General features: G+C 39.8%; 1 protein-coding gene across 1 annotated transcript; it reads left to right on the top strand.

Annotated features, from left to right (window-relative positions):
• The first annotated feature begins 1,727 nt into the window (after positions 1–1,727).
• LOC138103428 (fructose-1,6-bisphosphatase isozyme 2) lies at positions 1,728–23,057 on the top strand. The gene is made up of 7 exons (XM_069001720.1): positions 1,728–1,978; positions 4,556–4,718; positions 5,653–5,745; positions 11,133–11,273; positions 12,468–12,605; positions 18,629–18,748; positions 21,890–23,057. The coding sequence occupies exons 1-7, from the start codon at positions 1,806–1,808 to the stop codon at positions 22,082–22,084; spliced, it is 1,023 nt and encodes a 340-aa protein (XP_068857821.1). The 5' UTR covers positions 1,728–1,805; the 3' UTR covers positions 22,085–23,057.
• Positions 23,058–23,071: the final 14 nt, after the last annotated feature.

The raw sequence follows: 23,071 nt of genomic DNA, 5'->3' as shown, positions 1-23,071 counted from the left end.
GCTCCCTACATACATTATTTTTTGTTTTCTACAAAGTCTGTTCAAAAGAAGAAAGTCTCCTAACCCGGCAAAGCATGCTCTGTAACGTTTGCCTTGTGATGTGAACAGTATCGTGTACATTTAACTATATCACAGTAGCAGAAAAGAGAAATCTTCAAGATTTTTTTCGTCTTAAACCATTGCCTTAGAGGATGTAGTGCAAAACCAGCCTGTTGCTCCGTCTGAGCTGCTCCGCTGCCCGTCCTTTCTCCACCTTGGAACAGGATTGGAAAAACCTCCCCAAAGCCAAGCACATGCGATGGAAGCAGCGCTGAACTCTGTCTTTCCACTCGTGGCTAGTGTTCAGTCTCTAAAACCCTTTTTTGCAGCTGATTTCAAAGTAGAAAACCTTAGCATTCAAATCCCTTTAAAACTTTACAAGTAAGGTATTGTTCATATATGAAGAGACACTTCAAGGAAAATCTGAAGGAATGCTAAAGATTAAAAAAGGAATGCCAAAAAAGGGAAATCCAAACTTTTTGGCTTCAGCTGCTGTTCATATTAACAAAAACACATCAGGTATATGTTTTGTTACTGAATTTTGTTTCTGTCTTCCTGGCAAGATTTTAGTGCAGTAATTTGGTTTACAGGAATAACAATGGAACTTAATGAAACTTTTCTTCTGTAACTCTGGATTTTCTTGTCTTGCTGGTGGGCTTTCCATATCTTCTGATTAAAAATAAGAGTGCTGCTAGTAAGTAAAATGAAGGCTGCAGCATATAGTTGCTCTTACTGCCTAGTCAGAGGGGGAAGACAGTGCTGTAATTAAAATCCATAACTCCAGTGTTCCAGATAGCATGTGTCTTATGCACAATCTTATGCACACATGGAGAGTTTCTGTCTACCTTCACACTGGCATCATGTGCTCCAAGTATATTGCTTTTAAGGAGCTACTGGCAACATAATTGCAAATTTGGACATACCTAGATTTACATGATACTCTACAGTATTAAAGCCAACATAAAATTTCATTCTGTGAGTTATGTCATTGACATGCTTAAATCAGAGAAACTTAATTTCTAAGCTATTGAAGACATAATTACTTTGTAACTAGTCAAGCCACAGCTAACCAATACTTCTTGTTCATTCAAGCCCTATAATATTACAAACAACCCAGACCAGGAATTAAATCATTAAAATGGAACTGCAGCAGACCAGCTAGCAACATAAAGCACTTTAACAAATGCATGTCTAGATGCACCCCTTCAAAACCCTCCTTCAGGGCAGAGGCCAAAAGAGTGAACAAACAGGGCTTATGGGAAGGGAACTTCACTGTCTGGAGTCAGTGCTGTGGGACGCTGTGGCATGCATGGTTACCAGTGCCTGGTGCCTTCATTTCTGGTGCCTTGTAAATTGTGCGTTGCCTTGGCTGTGCTGAGCCCATTGCTGAGCAGGATCTACAGGAAAGCCATTTCCAAGTATGCAACCAGCAAGAGTTTTGCATTATAATCCGTCTGATGTACAGTGAGGATATGTAACTAGATCTGCACAGAGCTAATTTCAGTGCTAATTACTAGATGAGCGGTAGTTGCTCAGCTGTAGTCCTGTCTCAGGCTCCTTCCCTGCATCCCAGTGGACCCATGGAGCCAGCCTGGTGTAGTTATTCTGAGCACCAAACCACGTGGTCTCAGAAACATCTTAATAAATTCTGACCAGCAACACAGCCAACAGCTTCACCTCAAAATAAAACAGCTGCTCAGGATCTCAACACAGCAAGAAAGCATCTTGTCCAGCCAAGAAGATAAGAGTTCTGGTACCCAGCAAAAATGACCGACAAAAGCCCCTTCGAAACAGATATGCTGACACTCACGCGATTTGTTATGGAGAAGGGACGCCGTGTGAAAGGAGCAACAGGGGAGCTGACACAGCTGCTCAACTCCATGCTGACTGCCATAAAGGCCATTTCTGCTGCAGTCAGAAAGGCAGGCCTTGCCCACATGTGAGTCCTACCTTGTGCTACAGGGAGGAAGAGGAGGTAGAGAGACAGCTACTTGCATAGCAAGGCTGGGGAGTGGGCAGGGGTTCCTGAATACCTTGGAAGTGCCTTTTTTAAGCTGAGTGAGGTCAGAGCCTGGATTATCAAGAGTGGGAAGCAGGAGAGCTCTCTTTCTGGAGCATTTTAATACTGGGCACAAGATAGACATTTAAACTAACTGCTCTTCTGTAGTATTTTACTCTAAAAATATGAGTCAGAACAGAACTTCGATGCACTGCTCATGTTGTTAGCTCTTGTACTTGTTGATACTGATCTATTTTTAAATCTACTGTGAATTTGCTGAAAATCACACCATGATATTTTTGACGCAGAATATCTCACTGTGATATTTTCTGCTAGCATCCAAGCCCTCTGCTGAACTGTGCAAATCAGGGCTTGGCTTATCTTGGGAAGCTGATTTTCTGCCTGTCTTCTGTATAAGCAATGCTCTAAAGCAACAGCCCTGTGAGAAGATCCATACACTGCTGTACCTGGGTCCATTTCTCTTTCTTTCCTCAAGCAGTATCCCTCAATCAGGGTTACAGGCAGGTGGTCTCAAAAGGCCCCCTGTATGAAAAACAAACATAACAATTTGCATCTAGTGCTTTTGCAGATTGAGTAAAATGTGGCCTTAGCAAAGCCTGTAATGTACTGAGCTGTTCCACACAGAGAAGTGCAATAGGCATCAGTCTAAGTCTTTTAGTGGTGATCTATCTGAAGGAGTTCGGAGATAAGGAATGCCCTAATAAAATTGTGCATTTAAAATAGAAAGCTCTTGATATGTATTGAAAGATATGTTTCTTAACATGCCTGAGTGTGTACTTATACCTGCATGTGTGAAAGAGACCAGGAATACCTCTGTGAAAAAAAGGGAAACATTTATTATTTTTTCTGAGGTTTGGGGCTTTTTTTCCTCACACAGAAACACCAAAATGTGTGACACTAAGGGTTGGGAGGATTTTTGTGCTTCTGTTGATTATCTGGCCCAAATCCTCAATCATCTTTGCAAATCATGAATTCAGTGTCTCAGAACTATTGCCCTCACTTTACAGGCACGGACCATAGTGTGTAGAGAGGACATGAGACATACCCAAAGTTAACCACAGTAGCAGGCTCCTATGCCCTCACGGTCAAACTGTGCTTTTGCTCTGTGCTTACGAGGTGAAACTGAGCTATTTTGCCTCCGTGACTTACAGGAATAGTTTTTCTTACATAATTTTTATCTTTTAATAGGCAATCTCTGAAACAGTAACAGCAGAGAAACAATTTGTTTCCTCCAATAGAGGAGGAACAACCATATATCCTTCCTCCCCTTCAGAAAAAACTGAAACCATCCATTACATTAAGGAGCAAGTGTTTAATTCCAAAACCAAAAAGCTTCAGATGTTGACTCAGAAATAGCTGAAGTATCCGAACACACAAATGAGTAACTTGCACCGATCAAATCACTGCAACTAACCATGAAATTTCAGGAATTCCCATGGCAAACTTTCAACCACTGTGAAAGTGGCTTGCATCCATCTGCATTTGTGCAGTGAAAAAGCTCTTATTTTTCTAGCCCCTCCAAATAGGAGGCTGTGAAGTGTCTTCTTTAATGTTAAAGCAATAAGCATGAATTTTTAACAAATTTTCAATTCAAAAGTGGAGGAAAACTTCTTCCAAGTCATAGACCTGAGCTGGGATTGTGCCTGACAACAAACTAACTGGAGAAGACATACTTACCACTCCCTGAAAATCACGGTCCTTTTCAAAATCTTAAACTTGGCACTCAAAAATAGAACGTCCCAAACACACAATACTTCTGAAACCACAGGCAGCTTTGGGCTTTGAGTAAGACAAAAGACCTACTCCGCTCCCAGCTAAGGCCTGCAACTGACAAACATCATCCTAGGGACTAATTACTTGCCTCTTTCTCCTCCTTTCTCCACCCCCCCACTACTACTATTCTATGTCATTAGCATACCGCTAAAACCAGGATAGGGAAAGGAAGCATCATCCTAACTCAACTGAGGATCACCGAACAAAACAGACCTTGATCCTGAGATACAGTTCCATATGGCAAATTCCCTGGGGATGTCTTTGAAGTCCTGATTTGGGGCTGGCTGGGGACTGAGTGAATGTGGGTTAAAGGACCATCACAGAGCTCTCAGCAGCCGGTGGCAGAAAATAATGCAGATGCTCACTGCATTTTCTGCTTCCTCAAAACTGCAGCCAGCTGCTTCATGGAACTGCTAGGGAAGCCTGGCACTTACCACCTGGGCTGTAGGCTCTGCTTCTGGCCTGGAGAACATCCACACAGGACCAAAAGGACACAGGTAAAGCCCCAAAATTATACCATTGTCCTTTCTCTTTCTCATGCATGCTTTTATTTTCTAGCAGCAGAAAGAGTCTTATAATGCACCTTAGCTGTTTAATCCAAAGATTATATAAAGGTGTAGAAAGATAAGAGGAAGGAACCACCTTGACTTGTTGGGGTTTTTTTCCTAAAAGCCTGTAATATTGGCCTCCTTCAGGATGCTTGATGATTTTACTGTTCTATAGGTTTGGTATAGCTGGCACTGTGAATGTGACGGGTGATGAGGTGAAGAAGCTGGATGTATTATCCAACTCCCTGGTGATTAATATGCTCCAGTCCTCCTACAGCACCTGCGTCCTGGTCACAGAGGAGAACAAGGAGGCCATCATCATCCCGAAAGACAAGAGGGTCTGTGCCTTAGGGCGGGGGGGGAGGGGGGGTTTGTCGGCTCAGGCAGCAGCAGGTGGCACTCTTGCTCCAAGTATGAAACCTGGCCCTGGCCCCCCAAACCCAACCCTTCCCAAGGGAATTTAGAAAATTTGCACCATTTCTGCGCTGTTTTCATTAATAACTGTAGTGCATGGCACGATTTCAACAGCTAAAAGAGACGTGGAGAGTAAAATTATTATTGAAGTTTTGTGAAGGGAGGAGAATAATTATTTTTAAGCTTGTTAACACATCCCAAATCCCAGGTGTAAGTGTACTATTACATACCCTGACCACCGGTGCAATGGTTTTGGATTACATTAGTATTTAGCAAGATAAAATGAGATGAGAGGCTGGCAGAACTGAGTTTTATGTTACATGTCCAAAGGAAACACCTGACTGCTTCATCAGGCTTCCCCCAGGAGGGGATCCTATTACAGCGAGTTGCTGTTCACGCTGATGTAACTTGCCCTTTCCTGAAGATATTTTCTTTCTGCCTTCTTACTCTCAAACCTCACAACACAGCGAAATCCTTTCATTCGCAGCAAAAAGTAGCAAAACTAAACAAATTTATGTGGGGAAGAAAGATACTTGCTTCCAGAATGAGTCACTCCTTTTGCTTTTGAACTGCCCTGCTTTTCTTGCACTGCTTGGCAGCAGAGGACTGCTCCTCTGTCATCTATTTGTACTGTCTAAGCAGAAACATGTCCTCTCCAATTTCTCTGGCAGGCCCTTGGGGGTCGGTGCTGTGCTGCAGGGCCAGCTGGGTCACCAGTGCAGCCTCCTCTGACGAGACATAGCAGGCATGCTTGGAGGGCTAAATGCAGACACAAAAACATGGGATTTTTCAAGTAAAAGGAAATAATAATGCAAAACAACACATTATGTAATGCTTCCCTTGCCACTTCTCTTTTAGGGTAAATATGTGGTGTGCTTTGACCCCCTTGATGGTTCGTCCAATATAGACTGCTTGGCACCAATAGGAACAATATTTGCTATCTACAAAAAGGTAAGAGGATGGGCAAATCGCACATGGCACGATTCACTTGGTGAAAGCAAAATATCTTGCCTAGTTTCTTTCCTAGGTCCCTTAGGTGTCTCTGGGAAAAACGGAGCCTCAGAAAGAGTAGACGAACACTTGGTATTCAAGTGTGCTAACAGGAAGGGGACAGCCAGCCCCATGGAATTGTTAGGTGGCAGCACTTCCCTCCTCCACACACGAAGGCGCTTAACTACAACCATCTCACCCGCAGGGCAGCTGGTTAGCTCCTTCAGTGATGCTTGACTCAGTGTTACGGTGCCTCTTGGACACGCACTGCGAGGGGCTGGCGGCCCTGGACCGTGCCGTGGTCAGCAGCGCTGTGGCCTCGCAGCGCCAGCTGCTGTGCCTGTCCCGGATGGGGGCTCATAAGCATGGTGACGATGGAGGCTGAAGGAAGCAATCACCTTCATTCATCGGTAGCATGTCTGCTCCCATGGGGCTGCACAGAACGGCAGCTAAGCAGTCAATTACAAATGCTAGTAGTTATAGTCATGCCAAGTCTTGTGATTTGTTTGCTAATCTCCCAGCAGTTGGTGTTTTTTCCGAAGCCTGAGCTCACGGTCATATGACTGTGGGAGACCCTCAGCCATTGCTATTGTGAAATAACAGTTTACACTACTTGTGACTTCAAAGAAGTCTTTGCAGATTCAGATGTTACACTTCAAACAAATGAAGATATGTTTTTAAAGTCTCTCTCACCTCTTTGCTCATAATTTTCAGCTGGCTAGTCCTTGGTTTTTACATCTTGTAGGTAATGCAATAGTCATCACTGTTGAGAATATGCATCTACTAGTGAATCAAATAGTTATGGCACAATCTCAAGAGTGTCATGGCACAAGCCAAGTCCTGGAATTTGGCTGCCCACACTTAATGGTTAGTGCAAACCCACACCATAGATGCAGTACAGGCCAGACAACACTGAGATGGTGCCTGGGTATGATTTTGGAAAAAGCAGCCCCAGGGCTACCTCCAGTATCATGGAGTATCTTGCTTTTTGCAGGGAAAAGAGTTTATTTGTGCTAATGAAATCCAGGAAATGTGTTCTTATGTTAAGCAAAGGGAGTGCCACCCTTTTCATTTATCTCTCCAAAGATACCCTAAATGACAACATCAGCTCCCAGTATTTGCAGTAGGCAATAGCTGCATTGTCCAACATTCTTAAAGGTAGTAAGAACCATCTTACAAATACTAAACATCATCTTTCTCTTTAGAAATTCTGTGTTAACTTAGTCTGTGTTAACTAACAGTTAACTGTGTAACTATAAAGGCAGGTGCTCAGTGTGATTAATATAGCTTAGAAGATTGAAATACCAATTAGATTTCTCTGCCATCTTTTACTTACCTATAACATGTATGAAGACTACGGACTGTCCAGGATTCTGCGTCAGAATATGAACGTTTTCCAGATTTCCAAATGCTCAAGATTTCAAATAATTTTCTGATCCTTTCACAGTTGTTGTATTGTATATTAACATATTTGTTATAAACACTGTTTCTAATTTACCAGTTTCCATGTGGGTAGACACCTTTCAGAGCTTAATAGAAAGGAAATTACATTGCTTTGTACAAATAGTTCAGATCCAAATGAAAATGCTGCTGTTAGAATGAAGCAGCATTTGTCAATTAAAAGATCAACTTTACAAGAAAATTTTCATTTTTCTCTGGAACATTAGAAACAATGTTGAATTTACAGGCTTTCACTTAAATAGCACTTTCCATTAAAATGCTAATTACAAAGTACAAGTTAATTAATGTACCTTCCTCTCAGATAGCACAATATCATAGCAACACTATTACATTTAAATGCTACTAATTTCAAATCCTTTGAAATTATTGAATAAGTGCTTTATTGATTGTTACTAAAGGGCAGTGTGAAAGAATGAAAGTGAGATATTTATTCCAGTGGATAAGTATCAATTAAGAAAGAAAACATAATTTCAGTCAATTTAAAGTTCATTAACAACACTTTTGAAAAGGTAGACCAATTGTGATTCCAAAGGATGAACCGTAGCACCGACCAATTCTGAGATGAGTGCATGACTGATTTTCTCACCAGGTCTCACCTTAGCTTCATTTCCAAAGGCACACTCTTCAGAGTAGAAACATTTGGCTTATTTTAGAAAAAAAAACGTAACAGATAATAAGCGCCCTTATAGAAAGGCCAGACTTGGACATTATATTTCAGTCCTGAAAACAGTTGTCTGAGGGCTCCCAATCCAAAGCCTCCACCATGGTGGGAGGGACCATTTCCTCATGTTGGAAAAGCACTGTATCAGTTTCTTACTGAAAGCCATGAGGAAATGAATACTATCTCAGGTTTATTTAATTTTCCACCTGGCCTCTGATTTCTGAAACAAGGGTGGTGCTGTTGAAAATCAGAAACACCAGAAAAGTGGGGCTGAGGGAGGAGCCTGGCAGACTCAGCAGAGGATCGGACCTCGACAGCTGCTGCTGAGGGGCTGTCAGTTGCCAAAGCATCAGGATGTGGTGACAATAACTATTTTTTGCTTGGGTTCTTCCTGGGTTTTCATTCCACTCAGCTGAACCTACATCTCTTAATTCATATTGCACAAATATGCTATGAAACTATCTTGCTTTGTTTCACTCTGGTTTTAATTTGTAACTTTGCCCAATGCCTCTGATGTGTTTTATTTGCTACCCTTCCTTGTCACGAAGACAATGCCCTCCCCTGCACATGGTCCTTCACAGAGAAGGTGTAAGAATTCAGTATAAACACAAAGGATACTCATGAAACACGATACAAATGGAGGCCTGGAAATCAAGTCATTTTAGTGCTGCTTGCAGTGGTAATGACAATTCCCTCATGATGGATGGCAGGCAAATCACACACACAAAAAGTTCAAACTCAGATATCACCTGAGGGTACCCCTGTAGCCAAACTCTGCAACCTTTGTTTCATCTGCTTCACACCAATAATGAATTACAGTGGCAGAGTCACTATAACTCATTATTTGCAGTCCATCTGCATATTTTATTGTATTGCATGAAGGTATTTCACTACCACCATCATATTCAAAATATAATGGACAGAAGATCCATCTGAGCACCAGAAAGAAGAGAAAATAGCAATTGTCAGAGTGTACTGGCCAGCTTAATTCCCTGGTTTGTTTAATAATACATGGTACTTGGCAGGACAAAACTCTTGCAGTACTAACATTGAAGTATCAGCTGATCTGTAGCTTTTTCACATTCTAACTAGGTCTGCAAAATGTTTGTTTCAAACTGAGCTTTTCTCCTTCTTTTTGGAAGCTAGCTCTTGGAAACACAGTTGTGAACAAGGATGAAAAAACAAGTGAATTAGGCCCAACTGCCTATATCTTGAGGGAGGAGTTCCTCTTTTTTTTTCAGAATAGTCAACATATATCTAGTTTCTCAGCCATATTAACATAGAAAGTGCATTTAATAGGACTGAAAAGCTCATCTCAGAAAAAAATATATTTAAAACCAGTATTGTATATAACCAGAAGTTACATATATTGTGTACACACTGTATTCTAGAAAACAAACCACTTTGCTCTATTTATACAAAATTGTTTTCTTTGATGAGAAGAGCATACAAAAAGCTATGACAACTATAATATGTTTGAAACTGTGTAAATACATGCTTAATTCTGCATTTGATGTTGCAAATAATTAGTCTGCTATAGATAACCATTGCTTTTGGTGGTGAGATGCATGTGCCATAGGGATGTAATTTTGAAAGCGATGATGCTATGTAGGCCATAACAGTTGGTATTGTAAGGATTATTTTGCCAAGTATTGGCTACTATTAGTCAATATTCAAAGCTCTGAAATATGCAAACAAAAGCTTAAACTAGTCTTCCTTCATTATCTGCATTATAACCTCTCAGAATAAGCAGCTTGACATAATTTCAAGGGACTGACTACCACATATATTTGTACATGCTATATTTCAGCTCCCATAAAGAGCTGGCTGTCAACTGGATTTTTTATTTCCACAGAAGAACTTGGCAAAATAACAATAATAATATTTTGAGCAAAATACACTTTAAAACTGTAAGTGAAGTAGCAAAAGTAACAAAGTCTTTCAGCTGCAAATAAAAACATTTTGATGTGAAATTACTGTCTTCATGTACCAAGAAAGGTGTCATTTTGGTGTCCCACATCTCAGTTTTCCTCAGGGTGTTGGCATACAACGATGAATGGGATCACCTTGCTAGGACCCTGATGGGCAAATATTTTATTTTCTACACAAGAGAGTCTTCATGCATCTTTACATTTTTTTAACCAAATGTTCAGGGCTAGACCTGCTCTTTCTATTTAGCTGCTACTCAATCTAAATAAGCCCTTGCAGTCACTGAGAAACTGAGTTTGGAACAATAAAATACTAAGCCATAGACTGAAGAAAGAGGGGGTTTCTCATTTCAATTCCTCATGGGCTACCATCAAAACATCCACACAAGACCCACCACAACTGGTGAACTTTTAAATAAACATTGATATCAAGAAAACCCTCCCCATTTTGTAGTTGCAGGAGGTGAAGGCTGGAACCAGCCTTTCCAAGTATGGTTGGCTGTCATCCTTCTTTAGCCCACCAGACAAACTCTTGTAAGCCGTGGGCTGGCTGGAAATATTTGCACCATGGCTGCTTGGGCTACTGTTGTTCCATGATAATCAAAGTGCCAAATCAAAATATGAGTGTCAGCAATTGATTTAAAGCATGAAGTAAAATGCCTCTGAATGTTCTGTGTAGAGTTATATATGCATACCTGCACACGTGCACACTTTACATCATCAAATGCATGTTATTTTGTATATAATATGATGAACATGTGTATATAATACATGAACATTTATATTCCTTCAGTTACGCGTCTCTTCACTCAGCAGAGACCAAGGCACAAACTCAGTTCCATCATAATGTGCCTTATACCCTTTTATTCTGTACTATGGAAGCATTTTGTCTGTAATGTCAGTTACAGCATTTATCTCTCAGTTATTCCCTCTGAGGGGTGTCAGTGTGACAGGTTATGTTACATTTACAGAAAATTAGTACCTCTGCTCTGTCTCAGATTTCTGATGATTCTTAATTAATAGTCTGGGCTGTAATGCTAAGGGATCAGCTTTGTGTCAGGTAGCACATTGATTGCGTGACTTGTATGAAATAACAAACTCTCAACGTCCTGTCCCAGCATGTACATGTACCAGTACCAAACTTGCCCTTAATGAGTGGGAACAATCTCTGTTTTGGTTGTTACAAAGGCCTGCATAGACAGAAAAAGGAAATCTGTCACACATTGTTATTGAAATGTTGTTTTTATTGTTCATTATCAGAATTTAACCTTTGGTCCAATGGTAATATTTCCTCACAGGAAACAGACGATGAGCCCTCTGAAAAAGATGCTTTACAGCCCGGACGCAATATTGTTGCTGCAGGCTATGCCTTGTATGGGAGTGCTACGCTGGTTGCCCTCTCCACAGGCCAAGGAGTGGACTGCTTCATGCTCGATCCGGTACAGTCGTGGTGTTAATCACATTGACACTATCTTTTAGAGCTTCCTGTGCTTGGTTTTACTTGTTTTTGTTAATCCTTGTCTCTGTAATCTGTCCACTTTACGCAGTTCTTTTTTCCATGTCCTGGAGCAGCCCAACTTCTCTTTACAAGTATTTAATAATACATAAGCATGTTGATTGCAATACCTTCTTGGTTTTCTTCTACACAATAGAAGAGAAATTAAGTTAAATTCTTTGGGTTTGAAACCCTCTTCATTCAAACCAACACTTCAGAAAATTTAATCTGGACAGTGTCTTTGTCTTCACTTAAAGGAACCTGTGTTTATTTTATTCTTGATTTTTCTGTCTGAAGAAGAACATCAGCATGTTCACTGTTTAGCCTGAGGCAAGGACCATTTTTTTGATAGCTCATGCCCGGTGATATTTCATTTCCTGAGCGCAGTACAGTTGTATGGCTGTCACCTAATGTGCATACCCAAAAATTTGCAAAAGCACGATAATGCCTGTACAACTGAACATGTGCCACTCTTCTGTGCCCAGGAACACAATGAGTGTTACTGTGGGAATGTAGGAAGATCATTCATTTGTAAAACCAGAATTAGATGTGGGCAATTATATAGGAGTTTTGTTTCTTATGTTGTTTTGTTTTGTTTTTTGATAAAAGGGTGAATTATTACCAAAACTTCTTGTAACCTTTGTAAATAGTCTCATTCCTAGTGGGAAGAACTGGGGGATGAACTGCTTTGGTTGAGACAGAGAAAGAGAAGGTGGAAATTGAAATCAAGCTGCAGACAGCAACACATGAGGGTAGCTGACCACATTCACTTGAAGATATTTAGACAAGCCAGGCAAGAAGGGTTCAAAAATTAGAAGACAGCGTCATTTCTTAATTGGAATCTTATGATTTGTGGACAGAGTTTCATTATCCATCTGGTATCAGGGCTGATTCATGTTCTTTTGATACTCTATACCAATTCAGTTTTGTTTATAGTACCAATGTGACAAGTTTTCATTAATTTAATGCAAATTCTCTGCTTTTGTCTCTTTTGAAATAACGTGAGGCTATACACCAGACTGGTGCTGAAAGGATCAAGCTGTGCTAGCATTTCTGCCATCTCTGGTGTGACAACTGTTACGGAAAGTCAACAAAATTTTCTGCTGCTTGCTAATATCTCATTTATCCTGTCCTGCAGGGTCTTGGTGAATTTATTTTGGTGGACAGAGATGTTAAAATCAAGAAGAAGGGGAAAGTATACAGTCTCAATGAAGGTTATGCGAAGTATTTTGATCCTGCAATGACAGAATATTTGCAAAAGAAGAAATTCCCTGAGGTAAGAAAATATTAGCACTGTACCCAATGTACCATGCACTGGCTAGCACTGCATTCCATGCAGTCCTGGCTGATGGAAAAGGATTTGAAGGTCTTTCTGAGTTCAGACCCATGTAACCCTTTTATACCACCAGGTCCATTTTGGATATGCATCTAATGGAGCTCTTTATTTGGCATCCTGACATCTTTTATGACTTAGACTTCAGTAAATAAAATCATATTTTGTTTGTGTGAAGGGAAATGTGCTGAAGAGCCAGATCTTTCAAAAAAGCTCTGGAACTGTGCACACCAAATTTGGGGATACCCTCATTTTTTAGCTTTATCTGAATATGCAGTTCAGTCATACGTGCAGCTGGGCATTTAGAGCTAGATTCCATGTGCTGCTCAGAAGGTGCTTGCTGGAATCTGGGTAGCATCACCTTCTCCTTTCTGTATCTCCTTGCATCTGAAAAATGTAGTATCATTCTTACATGGTCTACTTGCATCATATGGAGCATGAACCAACCTATAGGCTGGGGAGAAAACCCAAACACATGATGTGAGGCACAATTTCACTATATTTGGTTGTTAAAAGAGGGACATCCCATGTCTGATGAACTTCCTTGGAGAAATACAATTTTGTACGGCCTCTTATCAATGCTAGGAGGACAGAACACAAGCTCTCAATGTGGAAAGCTGGAAGCTATATGAAGAGTAATTCATAATGAAATATTGTGATGTGGATCAACCCAGGACTTAATTTGGTCAGGAAACTGGTTTAAAAACTCTTCCTATGAAAAAAAAGTCAGATTACTTTTAAGCTATTAGTTGTCCTATGTTGTCATATGTTTGTAATATGGTTTGTGTTAAATAATGGATTTGGTAAAAACCTCAGGGTGCTGTACAAGGGAAATATAATGAGTAAGCATTTAAACTATAGTCCCATGATAAGCTCCTCCTTCTGAGCTAAACAATCTGGATTTACTCCATCGGCTATAGCTGCAAGACTACTGACTGAATATCAAACCCCCTTTTTCATGTTACCCAGATTGTAACTACGAAGAGTGTCACATCACAGCATTCTTAATATATTAACTTTGAATGTTTGAGGTTATTTTAAGACTTCGAAGTCTGCATTTATTTCAGCTGTGAGACAAGCAGAAGCCCAGGACACAACTTTCATACTTCCTGAAACCTAATCCAAGGGAAGGACATCTGTGCTTCTCATTCTGCTCATGTTATAATAGGCTATGTATTCAGTATAATGCGCTAAGACTGGACTTAATAATTTGTGCTTTTGCAAAGCACCAGTGTTACTTAAAGTAAAACTCTTAAATGCATCAGCCCCATGCAACTAGGAAAAGACTGAGGAGATTTCAAACTCAGTGGAAAGACCAGGCAGAAGTATTTCACCACAGGATCAGTGAGGACAGCTGTATCATGTGACTTACTAAATCTTTAATTTAGGACATACCAGAAAAAACTCATTTGCAAACACTATTTTATCTCAAATCTGTGCATTTGATGAAAACCTATTGAAATTGTTGGTCTAATGCAACAGAAGTTGGCAGATGTTTTTGTTGCAGCACAGAAGTACATGGGTTATTTGGGGCAGGGGAAATCTCCTCAGTTGTACTGAACAAGCACATTTTTTGCTGCTCTGAGATGTACAATTGTCTGCATGAGAGGGGCTGAGGCATAAATGTTATGGCCACGAAGCACAAGGCAGTGCCCTGCCCATCTGAAGCTTGTTATGAATCTGAGTTTCGGAAACAGCATAACTCAGTTCCTTGATTTGGAAAGGACATTTTATTTGCATTGTGGGGAGGACTAGACAGAAAAGGTGCTACCATTCCCATGTAGCATGAAACATGCTTTCTGGCCTCATCTGTAAACCTAACCAGCTACAGCCACATGGATGATGTTCCTACTTTCCCTACAGGAGCCAGGTGGAGTTTTCACAGCTTTGGTCTCTGTCCCCTTCTCTCCAGCATGCAGAAGGATATTGAGGATGTCTGCTGGATATCCCCTGCCTGTGACTTGAGGAGGAACTGACATGTGGGCATCAGGGAACACCTTCTTATTCAGGCAGATCATCCACCCTATATTCTTCTGGACGCTAGAAGCCAAGAGACTAGGCATCAATTTTAGCTATTTGTCACTTTTTTGCATTTTTCTTCCTTTGATCTTACCTGTTATCAACTCATTTCTGTGATTCTTGGTCAACATGCTGTTCAGATGACTCTCTGACATTGCCACAAAAAACTGAAAAGTTAAAAATAAAACAGGCAAACAGAAGTAGAATATTGTCCACAACACATCCTATGTTCTGTATCATTGTCATCGTCAACGAAACACTAAAAATCAACTATTTATGAGTAGAAGAGAGATTTCCCTTTACTGTCTAACATCAGTGTCTCAGATCAGACAGTTTGGACTACAAAGCCGCATTGACCCTCAAAGTTTCTTGTGGATCACCATTTACCTAAGGCATCAATTCTGAATAAAAAGCACTAGAAAAATTCTGGTGTCGTGCAGGTCAGACCTAAGCCTCCTAGTATTATCATGAAGTGAGTAATGTATGTCTAACCACATCTCTTCTGGTATGAGAGTAAAGCTAACTTTTTATTAAGCATGACAAAATCATGCTGCTGCTTAACCAGTCTGAAGACCAAATTTCTGTTTGCAAATTTGCCTGTAATGCAATGTGTTTACTCCAGTCTGCAATGCTTAATGGGCACTGCTGGGCCAGAAACTGTCTCTGCACAGATTTTACTATAACTCCTCCCATAATGGTGCAAGGCCCTAGCTTCTCTCTGGCACTGGTTCACCCATGGAAGAATTTGGAAACAGCCTTTGGACATTATCACACTTTGCTATGACACCTATTTTTATCTTTGCTTCCTACAGTCAGGCACAAGAGAAGCTGAGTCTCATCACAGTTTGCTGATGATGGGACCTATGCACTTGAGACTCCCTGGCTAAGGATTTGTCTCAGCAATATCATTAAAAACTTGCCATCAACAGCACATTTCACTAGGAAGCATTCTTCTGTCAACTAGCCAAGCTGTGTCTGAGTGACACAAAAAAGCTAGTAAAATCACTACACTTTTGTGACCGCATCTCTATGTGGAGTAAGGGATGCAAAGTGTTGCTGTTGTAGTCTTCAGAAAAGATTTCTTGCCCCCCGCCTCTCCTAGTCATCATATTTATGTAAGAAAAACCTGGTCTTGTTCTGCTGTGGAAGAACAGGGCTGCCAGAAATCAGTAGAATAAAGAAATGAAAAATTGACTTCTATCAGAACGTGAAGAAAAAAATCACAGGACTTGTCTGTTATGAATAATTTTTGTTCATTTGCATCAAGCAAAAAAAAAGCAGCAGAAGGGGTAAAATGAAGAGTAGCCACCTGTCTACTCAAACACCATGGACGCTGACCAAGGGAACATGAAGGTTCCCCAACTCTTTCTTTGGCATCAACTGAACAATCAGAAGTACTTATTGAACAAACACAGAGCATGGCATTACTGAGAACTTGGGCTGTACCTGTCTAGCATTCATGCTCTGTCATGCTGTTTGAGAAGAAAGCCTGGGCAATACGCCAACATGCATAAAATACCTATTAACTTCCTCATCTGTAAAAAAATGCATGAGCAACAAAACTGGAGAAACAAGAAATAACATTTCACTAACTAAAAGGAATATTTTTTCTTCCCATGCAGACAGCTGTATGCTAAAGGAAGTAAAAATTTTATTTCAGTATGTGGTTCAAGTGACAACCTTATCAAAATGGAGGAATTTATCTTCTGTATTTTTCTCAATAGATTCTCAGCACTGTGTCCATAGCAGGTGAATATCTATCTGGGTAAGAAGCAACTAAAATTGTCAGTGGCATCTCATCAGCTGAGGATATCCTGAGTTGGAAGGGAATCCACAAAGCATCCTTCACATAACACTGTCCATGGACACGCAAATTATGTCAATAATCTGCATGTGAATAGGAAACCTAGCGCATTCCAAACCTGTCAGATGATATGCACACAGGTGGCTCAGCTGTGCAGCTTGTGGTCAGTATATTTTATACCTGTGGTTTGAAGATGTCTTATTTGATAATGTCATTGAAGCAATTCTTAGCAGTCTGGTTCAGGGGCTGCTTGTTGATATGTTATGACTTTTCTTAGTGTTCAACAAACTTTTCTTAAGACTCAGTTCATTACCTTTTGAAACCACAAAAGAAAGTTCTTCCTTTGCTTGTATTTTTAAAGGTAATTTGAGACTATAATTACATCTTTCCCAAAGGTTAACTGAAAACTTGCCTTTGTCTCTTTTTAATACCTCTTACAGTGTTTGGTTTTTTCTGATGTCAGATTTTCACTTTGCAAAGTCACAAGTACAAACAACTGTGAGATGGAGAAGCTATCATTTGAAGCCTAAACATGCAATTATTTGAGCATAAGCCAAAAAAACAAGGGAGCAAATACTTAAAAGCTTTGTTCACTTGTGCTTACAATCAGTAGGACCAGATTTAAACAAAACTAAATGTAAACGCTCTAGGCTGTGTCTTATCCATCACGTCTTTCATAGTTTGCATTGTTTTCTTCTGAATTTTTGATAGTTCTCCTAACGCGTACAACAAGAATCATGAAAATGAATGTGTACAGTTGAACAAGGGTTATTACATAGCCTGGAATAGGGCTCTTATCAATTTTATTATCAGCTATATCAAATATCCAAGTCTTATCTTTAGCAACATAGGAATTAACTTCCTAATGTTCTGTTCCTTTATAATGTGTAATTTCGTGAGAATCTTTTCCCATTTTAAAAGAGAGTACTTATCAAAACTTCACAGTTGCATTGAACAATTTGAAAAAGTGATGTCAAAATAGAATTATGTTTTTCTTTATTTTCTTTCCAATTTTTCCCCCAGCCAACCTTATGATTTTACTGGGAAAGGTGACTAACTTGTGGTATCTGAAGGTCCTGGAGCTGGCATTGCTGAACAAGTTCTCTATGTATTTTTCTGGATGTACAGAAATGAGCTTTGCAGAAAGTGCTAAGATCTTTCATTAGAAAACTGATCCACATGGAAAAAAACATGCCGAGAACTTTTCAGACTTTTATCATTGTAATACAAAAACATATATGTGTATTAAATGTGCACAAAGTTCAGTCTCTAGTAGTGTTCTGGGAAGATGAAACTTCCTCCCCAGCTTTATTGAAGGCAGAATGAGAGATATGAAAAGACCAGCAGAATTCTTCTCTTAAAAAGCTTTCCTTCAGTTTACATCTGTATTTTGTATCTCCCCTTCATAAAAGTATGGGGACATGTCATTCAATTTCTTGAGCAAAGCTTATTTTGTCTACTATATGTACTTCTGTTTGTTCAAGACACCTTGCTTGTCTTCTATATTTTCTACCTAACCATTTTTTATGGCCAGTAGACCTGAGACTGACATGAATACTTCCTTGATTGCTCTTGCTAAAATGACCTCTCCTTCAACGACATCAATTTCTAAGCTGAGAGCAAGGAGAATTACATTCATGAATAAATCACTATCTCCCAAATTAAGGGGCAGAATGAATGCTATGACCAATTTCACCACTTGACAAATAAGCTAAGACGTAAAAGTTGGAGTCCTCTTGGAACCATCTGGACATGTAGTGGGGTGACATCCCTCCTCATGCTCAGGCTTAGGAACCAGTGAAAGATCAAAAATCAAATTACTTCCTTGTTCTGATAAGGTGAAGAAGTTTTCAGTCCCTTGGTTTTTCACAGGCTGGGGTTTGATTCCAAATTGTTCACTCAAATGACAGGCACTCTGGTTTGCATACTGTGAATGAAGCTCTTTAAAACACTTATTTTTGAAGCCTGTAGACGATCACATCTTACAAAAGACTAAGCTTAGGACTGATTTCGGTATTTGCAGTATCCATAAGCAGCCATTGATTAAAGCAGCTTTGATTCCTGTTTCATACCAAAATTACATTTTTCCATGCTACTATCTGTCTAGCCTGCTAAATATAATGCTTTACTCTATGTTTTTCAGGATGGCAGTTCCCCATACGGTGCCAGGTATGTGGGGTCCATGGTAGCTGATGTTCACCGTACATTGATGTATGGTGGGATTTTCATGTATCCTGCTAATCAGAAGAGTCCTAAAGGAAAGGTATATCATTGAATTCTTTTCTGGTGAACTTAGCCAACCTAACACCTCTAGTATTACCAGAGCAGTAGTTTAGATAAATAAAGAAATAATAAGTTTCTACTGTGGAAAAAATTATTAATGAAAATGATAGTGCAATCAAATTTAGGAAAGAAATTTGGGCAATTGCTAATTTAGGCCAGAAATCTTCCTGTGTGCTTTTATATTATGAACTACTCAAATGGTTTTCACCACAACAAAGGACTTAATTAATTTTTCTAAAGATAATATTTCAGTACCATAGAAACCCATTGAGACACCTGTGCATAGCTGGTGGATACAACATGGACCCAGGGAGGACCTCTGCACTTTAAACTGACAACTAGAGTTATCCCACCAGCTGATGGGATACGCTGAGCCCCAGAAAGGGTTTCGTCCAATGCTAGAAAAACAAGTTTTCCTACGTTATGTTTCCAAAGGGCAATGAGCTTATATGACCAGCTCTGCAAACTTGGGCTTCTGCCACCTGGTCAGAAAAGGTGATTAGAGTGGAAGGTGGGCTTCATGCATGCTGAGATCAGTATTTTGGGAAAATATGAGTTCCCATTTGGACATCTGTACAAAATGCACCATGACAATGCAGTGCAGTGCAGTGCAAAGCAGTCAGTCTTTGAAACTGACCATTGTCAACCTCACCTTCTCTCCTGTAGCATCAGATACCCTTATCATCAGCTTTCTAAACAAATGTCTTTTAAGAGACCTAGTCACACAGCTGATCTGTGGACCAACAGTAAACTACAGGTCATCCTTAGGAAATTACTGGCTCAAGTATATAATTATTGGCTCAAGTATATAATTATTGGCTCAGTACATAATAGATTGGACATGGTGTTCTGACTGCAACACCACATCCTTTCCTGATCTACACCATACTTAAAACCTTCTACTTAAATGCTTTTGCATCCATGCCTGGTATGTGGAGAAATCCCTATCTCCCACACTGGTGTCAGAATATCCTGATGTCTACAGTCTCTAGGGAAAGAGGACTACTGGTTCCATCATGGTGAGCCTGTATTTACCAAAATACCAGCAGATCCAAATGGTCTTCAAAGCAAAAACAGGAAAAGAATTCCCTTCAACATATACAACAAAAAATATCTGCATGTTTGTCCAAGCAAAAGTTACTTAAAATTCTTGAATCAGCATCCTAGGGAAAAAAAACCAAAAACCCTTCACTAAATGATGTGCATCTGTTTGTACATGAGAGAAAGAGACCAAAAAGGAATTTGCTGTGTGTGAAAAAAGTGGGTGTGCTGACTGGCCTCTTCAAATTAAACTTTTTGCTTTGAAATCTGTATTAAACCATTGTTGAAAAGAGAGAATGAGAAACAGGACAAAAGAACAAAGGAACAAAGTACATAACTTCATAGAAATAAAGGTTTCCACAGGAGGTCGCCCACATTTATTATTGGATTGCTCTGGCTTGCACAGCCATAGTAAAGAGAGTAATGGAAGAAGCAAAACATGCTATCATTACAAATAAAAGTTTTCTTTCCTTCTCAGAGTGCAGGTGTATATAGTTGTTTTCATATATATCTTTTCTTGTTGGAGAAATAATGCTCTTGTGGCAAGTGTCCTGATTGATATCTGTCCCCTGAAAGACAGTCTATGCACTTGGTTAGAGAGCTGAAAGGAATCAAATGTCACTGGAATTATCAAAAGTCTTTGGAGCAAATGCAAATGACATGCATGTAGGCCCTAACACATGCAGCTCCTTCTTTAAGAAGTAAAACTAAATGCTCAATAAACATTACAACAAACAAATCCTCTTTTCAAATTATATATTTTGAATAATTTTTTTAATAAACTTAAGACTTATAGTTCTCTATTAGGTGAAAAATGTTAAACCTATCTGAAGACAGAGCCCATCTGAAGATCCCTGAGTGCAATTGCACTGCTACCTGAAGAAAAACTGCATTCCTCAAGTTGCATAGTCACAGCTTAGCAACAAGAAACTTGAAAGGTGGTTCCATGGTGATACCACTGCTGTTTGCTGGCTCATGATCTTCCAGATTTGGGCCAACCAACAGGAAGAAGAGTGAAAGGTATTGGTCCTATGTTGCCTGTGAGATGGAGTCCTTGTACCAGAAGTAGCACTTCAGTGGGCTTTAAAGATAAGAAAGAAGGTAATATGGTGCTATTTAAGTTTGTGGTATATCATGGTTTTATTACAGTGTGCTAAAGGCACGATGGGTAGTGAAGTACTGTGTTCAATCTGTTTCTCTGTCTCTATATACAGTCGCATTCTGTCACACTTCCTTCTCCCCAGAAAGCATTCCCTCTTTTGCACATGTGAAGAGTCCGTTAAACAAAATATGTGCTAATATTGTTGTACGTGAGCACTTCAGAGATAAACCCACAGAAATAATGTCTGTTCAGAACTGACCAGCTATCATCGGTGTTCATTTAAACACAGAGACTTTTGCTATATGTCCTAAATAAGTTTGCATTCCAGCAGAACACACTCACACCAAGAGGTAACATTTTTAAAAAATGTAAACAGATATCAGGGTCCAAACTAAAAGGGAAAATTTGCTTTTAATAGATAACTGCAGCTCCTTCTGAAGCAACTGTCTGGATAAGTTCAGGCCACTAATATCTATCTACATTTCTGAAGAGAAGCAATAAAATCCTGAAATTTGAAACTGGGAGCATCAAGTTTCAAACTCCAAAATATCCTGACTAAACTTAACATGATTATGCCAAGCTCTGAGTTAATACATAAAAGCTCCGTATGAGAAGATATTTTGGCTTTTCTTTCCCAGTACTGTTAGCTTAGCTGGCTTAACTGTTTTGCTGATGTCTGTGGGACACCCACTTTGACATTTTTGACAAAATACAGCTTCACTGGTACTGCATATCAGCTTGGAAATAATAGTGGTGATGTCTGGATGTATGGTCAGTGCACTGCTCCTCTGAACAGAAGGCTTTAGGGAAGGTGAGAAGAAGAGAGGGAAGGAGGGGCTCACTGAGAGACATTGCTTCTTGGGTCAATTGAAGTTTGGTACAAAATTTTCCAAAATCAAAAAAGGAAAGCTAGCTTTTGGCAAGTCCTTTGATATAATTTCCCCCAAAGGCAATCATGTGTTTCCTCATTCTTTCTAGCTCCGACTTCTCTATGAATGCAACCCTATGGCTTTCATCATCGAGCAGGCAGGTGGGATGGCAACTACAGGGACTGAAGCAGTGTTGGATGTGAAACCTGAGACTATTCACCAGAGAGTTCCTCTTATACTTGGCTCTCCAGACGATGTGCAAGAATACCTTGCTTGTGTACAGAAGCACCAGAAGAGCAGCTAAAGGCTTTCCACATCAGACCTTGCTTGTCCATTTTCAGTCTCCAGGAAAAGCTTTACCTTTCAAAATGGTGGATTCTAGCAATTACCACCAATTTCTCAGTGAAAGTCCCACTTTACAGGAACAAGAAAAATAATGAGATTTCATTTCTCCTTGCAGGCAAGTGTAAAAATCCTTCAATTGTGATTTATGCACGGCAAGTGCAGAGACAGAGCCATGATTTCCAAACAGAAACTACTTACTTTATATAATATTAACAAAAGGAAGTAAATTATGTCAGTATCCCCATTTGATCTGAAGCTTTATATCTGACATCACAAGGGTGGCATTGTTTGCGACAGGATTTCCACATCAGTATTTGCAATGCCATTATCTGGATTTTCTGTCAGAGGCTTTCTTGCAGATGCTTTTTATCTTGACAGCCCTTGAGAGCAGAAGTCTCATGCTGTCTGAAACAGTATTTTTAAACTGTGAATTATATATGTTTTGGGTAATTAATAGAGATGAAAAGGCTGCAGCGTTGCCAGGGTATTTCATTTCTCCTAAGAACAGGAAATATCATCTGTTATTTACACACAACTTTCAACAGCACAACTTACAATAAACCATTGCTATGGATGTGACACCAAATCGTGCCTGTTCTGCTGATCCATTGTCCTCTGCAACAGAAGAGGGTACAAAGGCATTGTTATACCTCCATTTTCTCTTACTTTGAAAGGTTCTTATTTCAGATTGATGCTTGCTCTTCTACACGTTATATTGCCATTCCTAGTCACTGTGGTGTCCTATCCTCAAGCGGAAAGGAACACTCAAGTTTTAGAGGCTTGTCATCAAAGGGAGCAACTAAAGTTAGACAGTCAGCAGAAGCTTACAAAGTTTCATTAGTAAATTCCACACTTGGCATGAGAATTGGTACAAAATAGTCCCCGATCTCCTAGAATAAGCACAAGGCAGTGGGGTTTGGATAAAGGGGTAGGGTAAAAGGGGAGA

Source organism: Aphelocoma coerulescens (genome assembly GCF_041296385.1).
Source record: "Aphelocoma coerulescens isolate FSJ_1873_10779 chromosome Z unlocalized genomic scaffold, UR_Acoe_1.0 ChrZ, whole genome shotgun sequence".
Classification (NCBI taxonomy): Eukaryota; Metazoa; Chordata; class Aves; order Passeriformes; family Corvidae; genus Aphelocoma; species Aphelocoma coerulescens.
This window is presented reverse-complemented; position numbering and strand designations above follow the sequence as displayed.

Excerpts from the sequence above, each read along its gene's own strand:
- LOC138103428 (XM_069001720.1), top strand. The coding sequence starts at position 1,806 with ATGACCGACAAAAGCCCCTTCGAAACAGATATGCTGACACTCACGCGA. Across the intron at positions 4,719-5,652 it reads TCATCCCGAAAGACAAGAGG|GGTAAATATGTGGTGTGCTT; the intron begins GTCTGTGCCTTA and ends CTTCTCTTTTAG. Across the intron at positions 11,274-12,467 it reads ACTGCTTCATGCTCGATCCG|GGTCTTGGTGAATTTATTTT; the intron begins GTACAGTCGTGG and ends CCTGTCCTGCAG.